The 18,313-nt window shown below is 48.0% G+C and overlaps 1 protein-coding gene across 2 annotated transcripts in view; it reads right to left on the bottom strand.

Annotated features, from left to right (window-relative positions):
* LOC132385481 (CXXC-type zinc finger protein 1-like) overlaps window positions 1-18,313 on the bottom strand; it is a 41,169-nt gene that overhangs the window by 15,453 nt on the left and 7,403 nt on the right. Inside the window, exons 4-6 of one of the 2 annotated variants that reach the window (XM_059957577.1) lie at window positions 8,474-8,613; window positions 7,398-7,547; window positions 6,595-6,756 (exon numbers count right to left, since the gene is read on the bottom strand). In XM_059957577.1, the coding sequence (XP_059813560.1) occupies window positions 6,595-6,756; window positions 7,398-7,547; window positions 8,474-8,613 (452 nt within the window). Of the gene's footprint in view, window positions 1-6,594; window positions 6,757-7,397; window positions 7,557-8,473; window positions 8,614-18,313 lie in introns of both variants that reach the window. The other variant, XM_059957576.1, reaches the window with a different exon arrangement.

Here is an 18,313-nt window from a genome sequence, read left to right as displayed (position 1 = left end):
TGATACACTTTGAAAGCCTTTTCAGGTATACCAGTATTTCAATAGTAAACGCTTATACCAACTGTTGTATTTCAAAATGTTATTTCTCAATTGTGTTTTAAAAAATTATTATTAATAATTTTTGAACTGGTTTTCTGAAATTCTTCATTTATTTCTATCCGTTGTTATACTTTTATTCAATGAATACATGTAGTTAAACAAACAGGCTCTTTTTCCTTGAAAAAATGTACACAAGACCATAAGACTTAGGAGAATTGGGCCATTGGGCCCATCGAGTCTGTTACACCATTCTATCATGGTTGATTTACTAATCCTCCCAACCCCATTCTCCACTTTCTCCCCATAAATTTTGATGCCCTTAAAGAACCCATCAACCTCCACTTTAAATATACCCCATGACTTGGCCTTCAGTCATCTGTGGCAATGAATTCCACAGATTCTCCACCCTCTGGCTAAAGAAATTACTCATCTCTATTCTAAAGAGATGTCCTTTTATACTGAGGCTGTGCCTGCTGGACCTAGATACCTCCATTTTAGGAAATATCCTCCACGTACTTTTCAATGACTGTGAGGGACACTCAGGTTGGTGTCTGTAGTGCGCTGACTGGGTGGTGGTGGAGCCAAATAGATGAGGGACTTTTAGAGTCTGAGTCATCATACAGTCTGAGTACAGCACAGGAACAGGCCCCTCAGCCCATCCAGTCCACACCAAGTCATTTAAACTGCACTGGGAACATCATCCCCCCCCGCCTCCAACCACTTATAACAGATGTTTAGATTGGAATGCGAATGGAAGGACACAGAAGAGATCAGTTTAGTTAGTCATTTGATTAATTGTTTCGGCACTACGTTGCGGGCCAAAGGGCCTGTCCCTCTGTGTTCTAACCGCCCCCTCCGTATACAGACCCACACTCTGGGTGAAAAATACCATGCTTTTAAATCTGTGCCCTCTACTGTCAGATTTCCCTTCCCTGTGACCATCCACCTTGTCTACACCCTTCACGAGCGTGTCTATCTCTATAAATCGACTGCTTTGCAAGCCATCTATACAATTATCCAGATAGCAGAAGGGAAAAGCAGTAACAACATGCAGAATGAAGTGTTACAGTCACAATAAGGTCACCCCTCAGCCTCCTTCACTCCAGAGAAAAGAGTCCCAGCCTCTCCTTATAACTCAATCCCTCCAGTTCCATAAACATCCCTCTCCAGCATAATGACATCCTTCCTATAGCTGGGCGACCAGAACCGCCACAATACTCCGAGTGCGGCCTCACTGACGTCTTGTACGGGTGTAACGGGACGTCCCAACTCCGGTACTCAGTGCTTTGATACATGCCGCCTTCACCACCCTGTCTGTGACACCACTTCTTACAACCCCCCCATGTCATTCTCAGTGTAAACCCTGTTCTGGTTTACATTCCCAAATACAACACCTCATATCCACCCTCACCCACCCCCAAGTTAAACTCCATCTTCCCTTACTCCGCCCACCTTCCCAGCTAATCTACATTCTGCCGTTAATCCTAAGGCAACCTTCCTCAGGCCCCATCACACCACCAACTTCGGTTTCATCCGCTAACTCACTAACTAGGTGGCGGCCCGGGAGTGGAGGGAGCATTGCGGCGAGCTTGTTGCTTCACAGCACCAGCGATATAGGGATTCAATTCCCACCACCACCTGTAAGGAGCTTGTACGTTCTCCCCATGACTGCGTGGGTTTCCTCCCAGAATACAAAGACCTGGGAATTCACCTGGTCTCCTTGAGAGTTCAACAGCACCCTCATCCTCCTTTATCGTGGGCACTGCCCAACCTTAATCTTACCATGTCACTGAGACTTCTTGCCCCCTGTTCTCAGAACAAGGGCCATCCTATCATTTGGCCCCTGAACCGTTTGCAGACTCCAGGCCCAGGAAAGTGCAACCAGCACTTCTGCTTCCTCAAGAGGCTAAAGAAATTCAGCATGTCCCTTCCCCTCACCCAAACACAGGCATTCTGTCCTGATGCATTGATAGTTCAGCAAAGACTAGATGGGCAGAAGGGCCTGTTTTTGCGCTGTTGTGCTCTATGATTTTATGGCTCGGCATGGCAACTTTTCTGCCCAAGAACATAAGGAACCGCAGAGAGTTGTGGGCGCAGCTCAGCACATCACAGAAACCAGCCTCCCCTCCGCGGACTCTGTCTACACTTCCCTCTGCCTCAGTAAAGCTGCCAAAGTCCTCATGCATCCCAGACATTGTCGTTTCTCCCCCTCCCATCAGGCAGAAGATACAAAAGCCTGAAAGCATGTCCCACCAGGCTCAAAGCTTCTATACTGCTGTTCTATTGAACAGTCTCCTAGTATGACAAGATGGGCTCTTGACCTCACATTCTACCTCGTTCCCACCTACTTTATAAAGACCACATTCACCCCAGTACCTAAGAAAAGCTAGGTAATATTTAATTACTACAGTCGCCCTCCTTATCCACAAGGGTTTAGTTCCAGGACCCCTCGCAGATACCAAAAAACGCGGATGCTCAAGTCACTTATTTAACCTGTTTCAGTATGGTGGACTTTAGGACCCAGCGGAACCCTGGACCTTATTTAACCTGTCTCGGTGCGGTGGTCTTTAGAACCCAGTGGAGCTCTGAATCCGCAGTGTTTCTGTTCACAAAAATAATCACGATCACAATTGAAAATAAAGTGGAAATAATAAAGCGATCAGCAAGAGGTGAAACACCATTGGTCATACGTCGGAACAATTTTAAAGGAAAGTGAGAAAGGCCCTGCCCCGATGAAAGCTACAATTATTACTAAGCAATGCAGTGGTTTAATTATTGAAATACATACGTTTCTTAATTGTTTTATATGCATAGAAAGGTAAAATATATATTATTTTCTAAGACAAATGTTTGACTGACGCTAAATAATACTGGATGCAGCTGTTCCAACTTACTTAGTAAGAGAACTTTTGATTTTTTTTTAATCCCGATCCACGATAACCAACACACGTATCTTCCCGTATACTTTAAATCATCTCTGCATTACTTATAATACCTAATACAATGTAAGTGCTATGTATATAGTTGTTATATTGCATTGTTTAGGGAATAATGACAAGAAAAAAAGTCTGTACGTGCTCAAACAACGACTGTTGGAAGAGAACTTCTGGATTTTCTCGATTCACGGTTGGTTGAATTCGCACATGCGGATAAGGAGGGCCGACTGTACTGCTCATTGGCTCTGAAATCTACCATCATGAAGTGCTTCGAGAGGACGATCATGCCACGCATCAACTCCAGCCTCCCAGGCAACCTAAACCCACTAAAAATTCACCTACCACCAAACAAGGTCTACAGCAGAATCATCTCTCACCCCAGCAGCTCCTGGGCAGCGCAGACACATCAGACTATTGTTTGTTGACTACAGCTCCGCCTTCAAGACTATCATTCCAAGTAAACACATTCCCAAACTTGGAGAGCTGGGACTTAACACTCACTCTGCAACTGGATCCTCAACTTCCTGACCGACAGACCACAATCAGTAATGACAGGCAGCAACACCTCCACTGTGATTCTTCATGACACTGGCGCTCCACACTGTTGTGTCCTCAGTCCCCTGCTCTGCTCCCTGTACACCCATGAGTGTGTGGCTGGATTCTGTTTGAACTCCACCTGCAGGTTTGCAGATTACACTGCTGTAGTGTAACGTATCTCAACTAACAATGAGTCAGTCCAGGAAGGAAATGGAGAGCCAAGAGAAGTGGTGACAAACTTTCCCTCAAGGTCAACAAAACAAAACAGATAACCATTGACTTTGCGGAGTGGGGGTGTGGAGCACATGGTCCGGTCTACATCAACAGTGCTGAGGTCAAGAGGGTCGAGAGCTTCAAGTTCCGAGAAGTGAACATCACCAACCACGTGGGCACCACAGCCAAAAACATTTACCACTGCTTCTACTTCCCCTGGACTCAGAGAAATCTGGCACGTCTCTTTTAATCAACGCACCATAGAGAATATCACGGCTCGGTATGACAACTGCTCTGCATGTGACCGCAGGCCATGGAAAACAGTCTCCCCTCCGTTACTCCATCTACACTTCCCACAGCCACAGTATAGCAGCCAGTCACCCCAAACATTCTCTCTTCCCCCTTCCCCTATCAAACAGAAAGTACAAAAACAGAAAAGCATTTACCACCAGGACAGCTTCTACCCTGGTGTTATCAGACTCGTGAATGACAAGATGGACTCCTGAGCTCCCAATATACCTCATTATGATCTTGCAGCTTACAGTCTACCCGCACTGCACTTTCTCTGCGACTGTAACACTCTATTATTGTTTTACCTTGTTCCTCAATGCAGTGTGTAATGATCTGATCTGTATGAAAAGCGTGCAAGACAAGATCTTCACTTTCGTTCCCTACCTGTGGCAATAATAATTCATTATGGCCTTGGACATTCCTGCCTACACTTTCACTGTAACTGGAACACTTTATTCTGCTCACAGGAGAAAATCTGCAGATGCTGGAAATCTCAGCAACACACACAAAATGCTGGAGGAGCTCAGCAGGCCGGTCAGCACCTATGGAAAAGAGTATAGTCCACATTGTGTTACAGTCACCCCTCAGGGGCAACTACTACTCTTTTCCGTAGATGCTACCTGACCTGTTGAGCTTGTTCTGTGTGTCACTTTATTCTGAATTTGGTTATTGCTTTTCTCTTTTGTACTACAGACAAACCTGAATTGTAATGAAATGATCCACATAATGGCATGCAAAACAGATTCTCACTGTCTCTCAGCACATGTGACTAGAGAGGCTGGGTCTGTTCTCCCTGGAGTGGGGGAGGTAGTGGTGGACAGAAAGAGATAGGGTGGGAGAAACGTTCCCCAGGACAGAGGACAGAGAGCACACATTCAGACTAAGGGGTGTAGAGGAGATCCGAGGAGGAATATTTTCCCTCCAAGGGGACTGGAATCTGGAACAGTGCCTGGATGGTGATGGTCGCAGAGCTGGGGAAGGGGATTGGTGTAGATGGTAGAAACGTGAATGGACCTCTTGTATTATTGCAGCGGCAGCTCAGCACACTGCCAGGCAAAGCCAAATTGCTCTGTCTCTGACAGCAAGAAACCGCAGAGAGTTGCGGACTCAGAAACCACTGGCTCCATGAAACCGACACTGCCTGTCCCTGACATTCCCTCTTCTCCCCTCTCCCAACGGGCAGCACATACAAAGCCTGAAAGCACGGACCACCAGGCTCAAGGACAGCTTCTAACTGCTGTTATCACTCTCGAATGGACCCCTTGAACGATAAAACGAACTCTGAACCTCGCAATCTACCTTGTTATGATCTAAGCATCTTATTGTCTACCTGCACTGCACTCTCCCTGTGACTATGACACTCTATTCTGCATTCTGTCACTGTTTTACCACGTTCTACCTCAATGCTCTGTGTAATGATCTGACTATGAACAGTGTGCTAGACAAGCTTTTTGCTATGTTCCCATACCTGTGACAATAGTAAAATCAATTCCAGTATACAGTCGACCCTCCTTATCCGCGGATTCCGCATGCGCGGATTCAACCAACCGCGGATCGGGAAGACCCAGAAGTTCTCTCTCCAGCACTCGTTGTTTGAGCACGTACAGACTATTTTTTTCTTGTCATTATTCCCTAAACAATACAGTATAACAACTATTTACATAGTATTTACATCATATTGGGTATTATAAGTAATCTAGAAATGACTTAAAAGTACAGGCAGTCCCTGGGTTATGAACGAGTTCCGTTCCTGAGTCCGTCTTTAAGTCGGATTTGAAGTGGGAACAAGTACATCCAGTATTATTTAGCGTCAATTAGTCAAATGTTTTTCTTACTATATAGTACATAGTTTACCTTTCTATGCATATAAAACACTTAAGAAACATATGCATTCCAATAATTAAACCACTGTGTTGCTTAGTAATAACTGTAGCTTTCATCGGAGCAGGGCCTTTCACGTGCTCCATTAAAATTGTTCTGATCGTTGATCGACTGCAGCCTAACGCTTTTCCAATGTCCGATGGCTTTATTACTTCCACTTATTTTCAATCGTGATCGTGATTATTTTTGTGAATAGAAACACTGCGGATTCAGAGGCGCGCCAGGTCCTAAAGACCACCGCACTGAGACGGGTTAAATAAGGTCTGGGGTTCCACCGGATCCTAAAGACCACCACACTGAGATGGGTTAAATAAGGTCTGGGGTTCCACCGGGTCCTAAAGACCACCGCACTGAGATGGGTTAAATAAGGTCTGGGGTTCCGCCGGGAACTAATGTCCACTGCACTGAGACAGGTTAAATAAGGTCTGGGGTTCTGCCGGGTCCTAAAGACCACCGCACTGACAAATTAAATAAGGGATTTGAGCACCCGCGATTTTTGGTATCGGGGGGGGGGGTGGGTGTCTTGGAACCAATCCCCTGCGGATAAGAAGGGCTGACTGTATAAACACATACACACGTCCACAAGAAATGAACCTCAGCATTGTATACAGTAGCATTATTAATAAGTTCATTGGACCTTCTTGAGTTTTTCAGCCACACTCGCAGCTGGGGTTAGGGACGGGGAGAGGGCACCCACCTTGTTCTGGTCGCCACTGCTCAGCGAGGCAGCGTAGTCGTGGTACATGTGGGGGGCCGAGCCGTGGTCTCCGTCCTCGGACATGGACTCGGGGTCGGTCTTCACCTGCGCCAGCTGCTCCTTGATGATCATCAGCTCGTCGCCGCGCACCCGCAGTAATTTCTGGCAACGGAGAGCGAGGTGGTGAGGCTAGTGAGAGTCAGGAGGGAAGGGGTGATGAAGAGAGAGGCAGAGGGGACGGCCGAAGAGAGAAGGTGCTGGAGGGGGGCTACATAACGAGTTGAGAGGGAGAGAGCCAGTGACCTCAACAATAAATGTGTCGCAAGGTTGGGAGTGGAGAAGCTGGGCAGGGGAGGGCCAGAGTCAGTAAGCTCACTAGAGTCAGTCCCCAAGCTGTCAATCCCACAGCACGTGTGTCCATAGGGAGACACCTGCAAAAAAGCCCCAGCAAGCCACCATCTCCCCAGGAGTACCAGAGCATGCAGAAATACCCTGTGCACAGCACTGACAGGTCTACCCCACTGTGCCCCTCCTCCCCACCCAGACGGCTGGGCTGGCGAAACCTTCGACAGAAGAGTCCCGTCTAGAGCTTCCTGGTCTCGCAGCGAGAGATGGACCACTTTCAGCTTCCTGGAGGATTATGGGTAAGCAAGCCAGCCATTAGGAATCAAGCAGCACCAGGCAACAGTTGTTGCGACGAGCAGCGGGAAAGCAGGAAAGTTCAGGTGGAAGGGGTCTCGGACAGTCCCTCTACACTTCCCCTACACCACTCATGCCAGTCGCCACCTTCGCCCTTCACCTACCCGCGCCCGGATCTCGCACTGCCGCAGCCGGCACTTCTGCCGGATCTTGTTGGGGCCCCCGAACTTCTTCATGTCCTTGCAGAAGTCGCACTGCCCGCAGTCCTCGGTTCGCCTGCACGCTTCACACTCCCCGCACATCCTCGCAGACCTCTTTATTTGCTTGTCGACGGCAGGGATGAGGCGGGGGTAGGGGGGGTTGGGTTGGGGAGAAATGTGGGTGAGGTGGAGAAATTGTAGAGGGAGGGTAGGGAGTGAGGCAGGGATGGAGAGGGGAGGGGAGAAGGAACAGCAGGGTGAAGGAAGGAAGAGTTTATAGATGGCCGAGGCGACGCGGGGCACGAGGAGCGCGATCCCCACCCTGACCCTCACCCATGACCGCTGGAATAGCCCAATACTCAGCATAGGACGGTGAGATTCAGTGCTAGGACACAAACCCTGGAGGGTGGTGGGGGGGGGGGGTGCTGAGGGGCAGATGGAGGGGCTCCAGGACTGACAAAGAGCCCCGAGGAACAGGGAAAATTAGGCCATTAGGCCCATTGAGTCAGCTCTGTCATCATGGCTGATTCATTCCTCCACATAACCCCATTCTCCCTCTAGCTAAAGAAATTCTTCCACATCGCCGTTCTGAATTGACGTCCTTCTATTCCGAGGCTGTGCCCTCAGACTTTAGACTTCCCCACAAAACGAAACGTCCTCTCCACATCCACTCTAACTAGGCCATTCAATATTTAATCAATTTCAATGAGTCTCCTTCATTCTTCTAACTTCCAGCTCAGAGACATCAAAACACCACACCCCATACATCCAGCCCTTGCATTTTCTTGACTCTACCCACAAGGATACTACACCTTCCGATCCTACGTCACCACTTTCTGAGGAGGTAAGGTCCAATCAGCAAGAGATTCTCCCTCCTATTACACCCCCTCCCTAGGCTCCACAAGCAATCAGTGTGTGGCGGGGGAGCTCGCTCCCATGGCGACCCGTCTAGATCCGCGGCAGCCCGGTAAACGCGTGATTCCCGCTCCCCACCCAAATAGAGACAGAGCTCTCAGGGGTGGGTGGGGGAGGTCCCTTACATTTGCTGCTACTTTCCTCTTGTCCAGCCTCGCGTCCCCCTGCTCTTTCCTCTTCTCCTTCTCAATCGCCACCTCGCCTGCCCGTTCCTTCTCCTTCGCCTTCTTCTGCCGGTATTTGATGGCGAGCGTCGGATCATTAGCTGTTGGGGTCAGGGCAGGAAGACAGAAAGGATCCCTGGTTAAAAAGAAAGTGACGACTTTCTGTGTTTCCCCCACCAGCGCACAGTGTTGCAAAAGGTTAAGGCACTACATATTAGAACAGTACATTACAGGCCCTTCAGCCCACAATGCTGTGCTGACCTCTCCACAATCAATCTAACCCTTCCTTCCACATTTCTCCTTTCATCTACGTGCCTAACTAAGAGTCTCTAAAGTATCTGCCTCTACCACCACCCCAGCAGGGCATTCCTTGCACCCACCACTCTGAGTAAAAAGCCTACCTCTGACACTCATTCAATCGCCTCATAGGTTATCCAGTGCTATTTGGGAAGTCACTGACTCTCCACTCTAACTATGCCTTTATCATCATAAGCACCCCTAGCAGGTCACCTCTCATCCTCCTTCGCTCCAAAGTGAAAAGCCCCAGCTCGTTCAACTATTCTCATAAGATATGCTCTCTAATCCTGGCAGCATCCTGGTAAATCTCTGCACCCTCTCTAAAGCTTCCACATGTTTCCTATGTTATGATCCCAGCCCCCTCCTTTGTGAGAATCGCAAGAGCACTAGTTGAGGGGGGGTCAGTAGACCCAGGAAGTGGGAGAGAGAGAGACGTGCCAAATACCGCGTTCCACCGGGATGCAAAATAAGGCGACAGTGACTATTGTCTCATGGAGACCACGTGTAAAGCCCTCGGGCAAAGTGGGCTGGTTGAGAGACAGATTGCATCATCCCAACCTGATTGACACCTGCGACCCCGTGAGGAAGTATAAAGGAGGGTCTGGGGGGGAGACAACCCCTTCAGACGCACCAAGAAGACACAATAGCGATCCCATCTTAGTGGGAAGCCATTTTGAAGGAAGCCACGTGCTTTAGATTCCGAATCTGGAGTCTGTGGCTAGAATCACGGAAAACCACTTTTAACTAACAATGGGGAAGCCCGCTCCCCTGATTCCATGGATTTGCTTCATAAAGACCCGGGCAAGTTTTCCTTTTCTCACCAATCTCTCTCTCTCCAACACGTGAAACCCAGCGGTTCCCAAAAGGCTGAAGCCCGCAGACTTCTGAGTGACTTTTATATTTCCAGCGGACAATATATTATCCCCTAGACAAACGACAGAACGATTTCTTAATGATGATTATTACTATACCCATGCTTTAGATTGAGTATTGATGACGTATATTATCTGAATGTTTGTATTAACCTTACTTTTGTGCCCCTTTATAAATAAAAAAACTTTTGAAAATAGTGCCATCAGACTTCAACGGACCTCTCTATCTTTGCTGGTAAGTGATCCAGTTACGGGATACGTAACAACTTGGGGTTTCTCATCTCAGGATTTGACACGTAACAACTTGGGGTTTCTCATCTCAGGATTTGGGAGGCCAGTGAATTGGGCTTGTAAGTCCAAACTTGAATCTGGTTACGTGGGTAGCCAGACGGGAAACCAGCAAAGATGGATGTGGGTGAATTTATGAAAAACCCGACTAGAGGCAGCCACCAAATCAGACTTGTTAAATTTGGGGAAGGGGTTGAACCTCGCAGAAGTGAGGTCATCCATGAAAAAGCGGGAGGTGCGAAGGGCCATAACTCAGTATTACATTGGGAAGAATGTGTTTGAAGCTGAGGTATTGGAAGATATCCCTGAAAAGGTACCAACAAGTGGGACAGCTCAGTTAGTGGAGAAATTAAGGTTGAAACATGAAATTAAGGTAAAAGAGCTGGAAGCAGCTGAGAGAAAGAAAGAAAGGGCAGACAAAGAAAGGGAGCAGGCGTTCCTAAAGGAGCTAGAGGTGAAATGGGACCATGAGCTCCTACTAAAGGGGTTAGAGGTGAAAAAGGAGCAGGACCAAGCTGAGAGGCAAAGACAGCATGAAATTCAGCTAAAAGAGCTAGAAGCAGCCGAGAAAGAGAAGCAACGGGCCGAGAGAGAGAGGGACCGAGCGGAAAAGCAAAGAGAGTATGAGGAGAAAGAGAAACAGAGGAAACATGACTTGAAGATGGAGAAGATAAGGAACGAGCGAAGAGATCAAGGGTCAGACCGAGAGGAGCGGTTTGATGTTAGTCGGGCGTTGAGGTTGGTCCCCCCGTTTGAGGAGACGGATGTTGATAGTTATTTCTTGCTTTCTGAAAAGGTAGCAGTGAATCAGCAGTGGCCCAGAGCACAGTGGGTGGCATTGTTACAAAGTGTGTTACGAGGGAAAGCCCAGCGGGCATATGCAGCGTTGTCCACGGAAGGGGAAGGGAATTATGACCAAGTAAAAGAGGCCATTCTCCGGGGTTACGAGCTAGTACCTGAAGCCTATAGACAAAAGTTCAGAAATTTAAGGAAAGGGTGGAATCAAACGTATACCGAGCTAGCCCATGAGAAGGGTGTGCTCTTGGACCGTTGGTGCACCGCGAAAAGGTGGACGAGGATTATGGGCGTCTCAGGGAATTACTTTTGATTGAGGAATTTAAAGGTTGTGTTCTGGAAGAGATCCGGATGTATTTGAATGAGAGGTTGAATAAGTCCATCTCAGAATTTGCTAGGTTCGCAGATGAATATGCCCTAACCCACAAGGCAAAGTTTTCCTCGACAAAAAGTTACCCGAGAGAACGTGGGAACGATCGAGAAAGTCTGCCGAGTGAGGCAGAGGTCCCACCGGGAGCTAGTGGTAAGGGAGAGGGGGAAAGGCCAGGTGGCCAGAGATTTCCGGGCTTGACCTGTTTTAATTGTGGGAAGAGCGGGCATGTTGCATCTCGGTGCTTTGCTCCGAGAAAGGAGCCAGAAAAAGGGAAAGCAGCAATCCCTATCGGGTGTGCAGTGGTAATCAGAAAATCGACAAGAGAGCCCCGGGTAGACAGAGTACGAGAAGGATCGGAGACTTGTCTGTCCCACGGAACCGTGTCCATGAAGGAGGGAGACCCCCCAATTCCCGTGCGAATCTGGAGAGACACAGGGGCAGAGCTATCGTCGATCAGCAGAAAGGTACTAGATTTTGGTCGGAAAAGGGGAATGGTCGCGGTGCAGGGAATAAATAAAAGGACAGAAATGGTATCCTTATATAAGGTCATTATGGATTGTGAGCTGGTGTATGGATCAGTTGAAATAGGGGTGCCATCAGAATTCTCGAGAACTGACGTGGACATCCTTCTTGGGAACGATTTAGCAGGGGGTAAGGTTTGGTCAGCCATGACGTTGACCCGCCGACCGGTGCGTGTTGAGGCCCCGTCCCTAGCGTCCACTCGCAGCCTGTCAAGAGAGGCAGCTGAGAATGAGAGCAGTTTAAATCTGGCCAGTTTTGATTTGGCCGAGACGTCTTTACCGACCCTGTGCCATGAGGGTTTAGAGGGTGGTAAAACGAAGAGTAGTAAAGTGAAAGGGGATAAAGGAGAGGAGATAGATCTGCCCTTAGCAAAGAGAAAGGTCCTAGAGGTAGGAAATAAAGATGAGAAACAGATAAAGCTGTTAAAAGGTCCAGAGTTGGACATGGATGATCTGTCTGGTTTGGCAGAATTGTTTGAAGAAGTTGAGAGTTCTAAAGGTGTTCCCGATAATGAGATGAGGGCAGTCCTAGATGGAAAGGGTACCCTTGCCTTGAGGAAGTCTGCTGAAAGGGCCGAGGAGGTTGTTTCAGCTCGCAGGATTGCGCCTTCCCCGGGTGGGAGCTGCCCAGAGAGTAACTGGGAGGATCGGGGGAAGTTAGAATTTGAAAAAGGTACGGGTGTTGAAAGCCTGGAAGAGGCCAATGTCTCGTTTGAGTGTGTCCAAGACGGGGATGCACATGGTACTGAACCCGGTAACGGAGCTCAGGTAAAGTCTGAGGTATTTGATTCAGTTGAATGAAACGGCCGTCCTCGTGAGTCAGATAGACTTGGTTCAGTGGAAAAAGGGTTAACCTTGGTAACCGTGGGAAGTGTGAATTCCCCGGGTTCAAAGTTAATGCAGAATTTAAGAATGGGGGATGAGGATCATTATTGAAGGAAACGGAAAGTCTGTAGTTCCCAAATCAAATGAAGAAATCTTAAACCTGGCAGATCGCTCACAGAGTGAGCTGGGAGATAGTGAGGCCCCCCACTCTATTGTTATGTCAGGATGGGGTGTGAAGAAGCCGCATTTGAAATGCTACTTGAACGAAGAGTTTGAATTAAAAACCAATAGCCTGAAGGGTCCTGACAAAAGGGCTAGCCACCTGGGTAAAATTAAAGAATTGGGTGGAAATGGTCTAAGTTTGGGGCATGGTGTTGATAAAATAACCCCGATGAACGAGGCAGGCGGGAGTTCACCGCGCCAAATTACTCAAGTTCCCCACGGGGGGGGGGGGGGGGGGGAAGGAAGAACGGGACTCGCCGGAAAAGAGGCGACGTTTAATGGGGATGCCATTTTTAAACAGCAAAGCAGGTTGTATGGGTTTGCGCCAAAGCCTGTGAATAATAAAGACAGCCCCTTTGGAGACCTGCAGGTTAAGTAAAACGACCGAAACGATTAGTATTCCCATAAACTTTTGTAGATGCACCTAAACTATGACCACACCTCCTTAGTTTTGTTGCTGAAGGAAAGAAGAAAAAAATAGGTGGTTATTGAATTGAAGTCTGATGCTACAAGACTTTAGTATGGTACGCAATGTTAAGATATTAAAGAAAGGGACACTGTAATCGTTAACTGTTTAGATACTGACTTGAATGTATAACGGTAGTACTCTGTGAAAAGAAAAGCTTGTGCATGGTGTTAGATTCAAAAATCCTGTAAGACTCTGTACCACTCCGTTTTAACCGCTGGTAAAAATGTTTTTTTAAGAGGGGAGGTGTTATGATCCCAGCCCCCTCCTTTGTGAGAATCGCAAGAGCACTAGTTGAGGGGGGGGGGGGTCAGTAGACTCAGGAAGTGGGAGAGAGAGAGAGAGACGTGCCGAATACCGCGTTCCACCGGGATGCAAAATAAGGCGACATTGACTATTGTCTCATGGAGACCACGTGTAAAGCCCTCGGGCAAAGTGGGCTGGTTGAGAGAGAGATTGCATCATCCCAACCTGATTGACACCTGCGACCCCATGAGGAAGTATAAAGGAGGGTCTGGGGGGGGGGGGGGGGGGGAGACAACCCCTTCAGACGCACCAAGAAGACACGATAGCGATCCCGTCTTAGTGGGAAGCCATTTTGAAGGAAGCCACGTGCTTTAGATTCCGAATCTGGAGTCTGTGGCTGGAATCACGGAAAACCACTTTTAACTAACAATGGGGAAGCCCGCTCCCCTGATTCCATGGATTTGCTTCATAAAGACCCGGGCAAGTTTTCCTTTTCTCACCAATCTCTCTCTCTCCAACACGTGAAACCCAGCGGTTCCCAAAAGGCTGAAGCCCGCAGACTTCTGAGTGACTTTTATATTTCCAGTGGACAATATATTATCCCCTAGACAAACGATAGAACAATTTCTTAATGATGATTATTACTATATCTGCGCTTTAGATTGAGTATTGACGACGTATATTATCTGAATGTTTGTATTAACCTTACTTTTGTGCCCCTTTATAAATAAAAAACTTTTGAAAATAGTGCCATCAGACTTCAACGGACCTCTCTATCTTTGATAGATCCAGTGATCCAGTGATAGATCCAGTTACGGGATACGTAACACCTATAATGAGCCGACCAGAACTGAACACAATTTTCCACGAATGGTAGGATTTTTAAGGAGTGTGGAGGAACAGAGGAATCTTGGGGTCCACGTCCATAGATCCCTCAAAGTTTCTATGCAAGTCAAATTAGGTGAAGGGAGCAGGAACCACGCACACCCTAACCCACACCCGCACCCACACCTGGAGGCAGCATCAATGGAGGAGAATAAGCAGTTGAGGTAAAGCAGTGTACTGGGAACCTGAACTGCGAAGGGGCTTGTCAAGTCCACTCCGGACTTGTTCACCTTTTGTCTCCTGGACACTCAGTTCTCACCTGTGGTTCCAAGTAGCCCGGCCGCACCCCGGTACACTGCTTTACCTCAACTGCTTATTCCCCTCCATTGATGCTGCCTCCAGGTGTGGGTGCGGGTGTGGGTTAGGGTGTGCGTGGTTCCTGCTCCCTTCACCTAATTTGACGCGTAGAAACTTTGAGGGATCTATGGACGTGGACCCCAAGATCCCTCTGTTCCTCCACACTCCTTAAAAATCCTGCCATGAGCCCTGTTTTCTAGAGCAGGAGCTCACAACTGGGTTCCTGCATTCGATCCAGACCTCCCACACTGTGCTTGTGTCTCTGCCGAGGTTCCAACACTAGAGGCCGAATTGGACTCGGCCAATTCGATCCCAGGCACAATGCTCCTCACCTGCAGGAGGCGATGTCTCAGGAATGTGACAACCATCATTAGAGACCCCCTGCCCCCACATAATCAGGACCGTGTCCTCTGCTTGAAACCGCTGTCAGGTAGGAGGTACAGCAGCCTAACGACTCGCCCCGAAGGTTCAAGGACATCCTGGACACTCTCTCTTCTCCCGCTTTTATCAGGCAAAAGATTTTTTAAAAAGCCTGAAACAACCAGGCTCAAGGACAGCTTCTACCCCGCTGTTATGAGATTATTGAATGTGGATCAAGGTTCAAGTTTAATTGTCGTTCAACCATACATGAACACAGTAACTTGAAAGAGCGCTACTCTAGGCCAAGTTGCAACACACAGAACTGTCACACACAGCACAAGGCACATAGAAGATACCAGTAAAATACAGTCAGACAAATATAGTTCAAGACACAGCCCACAAATGTTGCTGAGATCTACAGTAAAACACAAAATGGCTTGCCTTCTGCCAAATGAACACTAGGGAGCAGCACCAACTCCAATTTGGATGCTGTGCCACACCACCTCTAACAATTCACTCCTGGAGTTTTAACTTCATCTGATTGCAAACCTGAACTGCCCGTCCTCTTTGTGCAGGGAGGGCTAGCACCCCTGGCGAAGGGGCTTGTCATGTCCAATCCGGGGCAACTTGTTCACCTTTTGTCTCCCGGACACTCAGTTCTCACCTGTGGTTCCAAGTAGCTGTTTGCATGTGAAAGTGGCCCAGCCGCACCCCGGTACTCTGCTTTAACAGGCAGGTTAAACCAGGTGAGGGTAGCTAGCAGGTCTCATACCCTGCTGAGACAGCAACATGCCTACCCCGCATGCAAAGTCAGCTCCAGCGGACTGGGTGAATGAGATCTACAATGGGATCCAACAGCCAGGAAGGTGGCACTACAATGCTCCGTGGAGATCGAAGGGCACGACGAGGCACAGACGAGCTCATGATCATCCACTGAAACAAATGAAGACCCCATTTGCGACGAACACTCGTACCACTGGATCCAGACTTCCGAGATCCAGAGACTGGGATTGCCCCAGTGCAACGGTTTTCCAACTTCAAAAACTCTCTGCACAGGATTTCTCTCATCATCGGAGATGACGACCAACCACCATTTTATTCTGCATTTTGTTAATGTTTCACCTTGTTCTACCTTAATGCAAAAGGTGACACAGGATGGTAGCACTAATCCTCCCACAGGCAGCCATGAAACAAAGAAACACCAGGAAACTTGCTCAAATAAATACTCAAACACCCAACGTGCGAAGAAAGTACAAATCACACGAATGGGGAAAAAACACGAATACCACACAGAATCTTTAATACCAAACTGAGTCCTCAAATTAGCTCCTCGTCGTTCGCTGACTGCAAGCCACAGAGCCAGTTCGCATCGAAGCACCCAGATCAAAATCGTGCAAGAAAAAAAGAGTAGCCAGAAACACATGTAACATGAACCGCAGAGTCCAGCCCACAAACCTTGCCCAAGACCCAAGGCTCGTGCACCTTCCTCCGGCAGCAGCGAGTGAGGGGGCCAGGTAGACGGCATTGAGCACCGGCTCATCCTTGTTGATTTCAATCTTGCCCAATGCTTCCATCGGTAAGATCGGCGAGAAATGGAGCTGATCACGGGTTTGCGCTCCGCCATAGGACTGCACACTCCGTTCTCAACCTTGCCAAATTCCCTCAGAGATCGCTCAGATGGCCCAAAATGTAAATTACAGGCTCCAATCACACACAGGTTAGCAGAAGAAAGAGATTTAAAAGAAGAAGTAGTTTTGTGAATTGTCTGCAGGAATGCTGCTGTTGATCGCTGGTGCCACACTCTGACCTGACAGTGAAGGCTTCTGATTCAGAGCCATGTACTGTGGTTAACATTCCATCACACAGTAATCTCAGTATCCAATGGATAGCTCACGTCATCCGGGTGCCAAACGCGCGTTTCCCCAGACAGATACTTTCCTCCGAGCTGAAGGAAACTTTACAAGCTCCTGGTGGCCAAACGAAATGCTTCAGAAACGGGAAAATCAACCTGAAGAAATTCAATGTTACAGCTAAAAAGACATTGCTTTCAGTAGATACACCAGGAGGAAATCTGTTCGAGAGGGAGCTGTGCTACACGAGAACGACCTCCGCTGTGCTGCAGAGAACAAGCAGCAGCTGCGAAAGGGGAGAGACTGAACAACCAAAAGACCCAAACGCTAACCACACCAGAATATATGGAAAACCGAGAGGAAGCTACTGACACGATGAAGGAAGCCCTGAACACCGCCAGAGATGGAGGACCTTCATTGCTGTCCTAAACACCAGCAGCGTAACAGGAGGTAAGAAAGGATCAATTTGCAGAAATAACAGTATGTCTTGTAAGTTATGGATAATCTATGTTATCTTGTGTCAATGTACTGGCTAATTTTTGCAGTGTACTAGGAGAGTGGTCGAACAGAGGGATTAGGAAATACAGATCCATAATTCCCTGAAAGTGGCATCACAGTTAGACAGGGTTGTAAAGACAACTTTTGACATGTTTGCCTTCATAAATCAAAATATCGAATACAAGAGTCAGGATGTTATTTGAAACCAGATTTGGAGTATTAAGTGCAGTCCAGGAAAGATATCAGTGAGATGGAAAGCATACAGAGAAAATTTACAGGATGCTGCCGGAACTTGAGGACTTGAGTCACAGGGAAAGACCGAATAAATCGTCCCGAAGAAGGATTTCAGCCTGAAACGTCTGTTTATTCTTTTCCAAAGAGGCTGCCCGATCTGCTAAGTTCCTCCAGCATTTTGTGTGCGTTACTTTGACTAGGTTAGGACTTCATTCCCTGGAGCATAGGAAAATGAGGGGGAGAGTCAATGGAGGACTACAAACTTATGAGGCGTATAGTTTAAGATGGCACTGGTAAGACACATGGTGATGCCTTACTGGCAACAAACAAACCTACTACTCTATTAACCCACACTCTTTCTGGACAATCATCATTGCAGTCACTGTAACCTCCCTTTCAGAGCTGAGCTTTTGAACTGCCTGTACAACCTGGCATTTTTGCAGTGAGAACTGAAGTCTCGAAGATGCAGGACGGTTACAGTGTGGTATGTACAGGCGGAATCGAGGCGGTGAGCCCAGGCCTGACAGCAATGAACGAGCCAACGTTTGGCCATTGCTGAAGTGGACTTGGAGCCAATTGGAAGCGGCAGATCTGAGGTGAGGTGTTGGAATGAAAGTGCTGGGCCAGTCTGAAAAGATTAGCACGTCAGGGCCAGAAGCAAGCGACGGGCCGGTGTTCAGCTTGATGCTTCATGAAGTTCATTTGTCTCTGTGCCAAACTAAAACTGTTGCCTGCATCTAATAGGCTCCTGGACTGGCTGCAATGATGATTG

Source organism: Hypanus sabinus, assembly GCF_030144855.1.
Source record: "Hypanus sabinus isolate sHypSab1 chromosome 24 unlocalized genomic scaffold, sHypSab1.hap1 SUPER_24_unloc_20, whole genome shotgun sequence".
NCBI classification, from domain to species: Eukaryota; Metazoa; Chordata; class Chondrichthyes; order Myliobatiformes; family Dasyatidae; genus Hypanus; species Hypanus sabinus.
The sequence above is the reverse complement of the archived record's forward strand: the minus strand, read 5'-3'. Positions and strand labels throughout refer to the sequence as shown.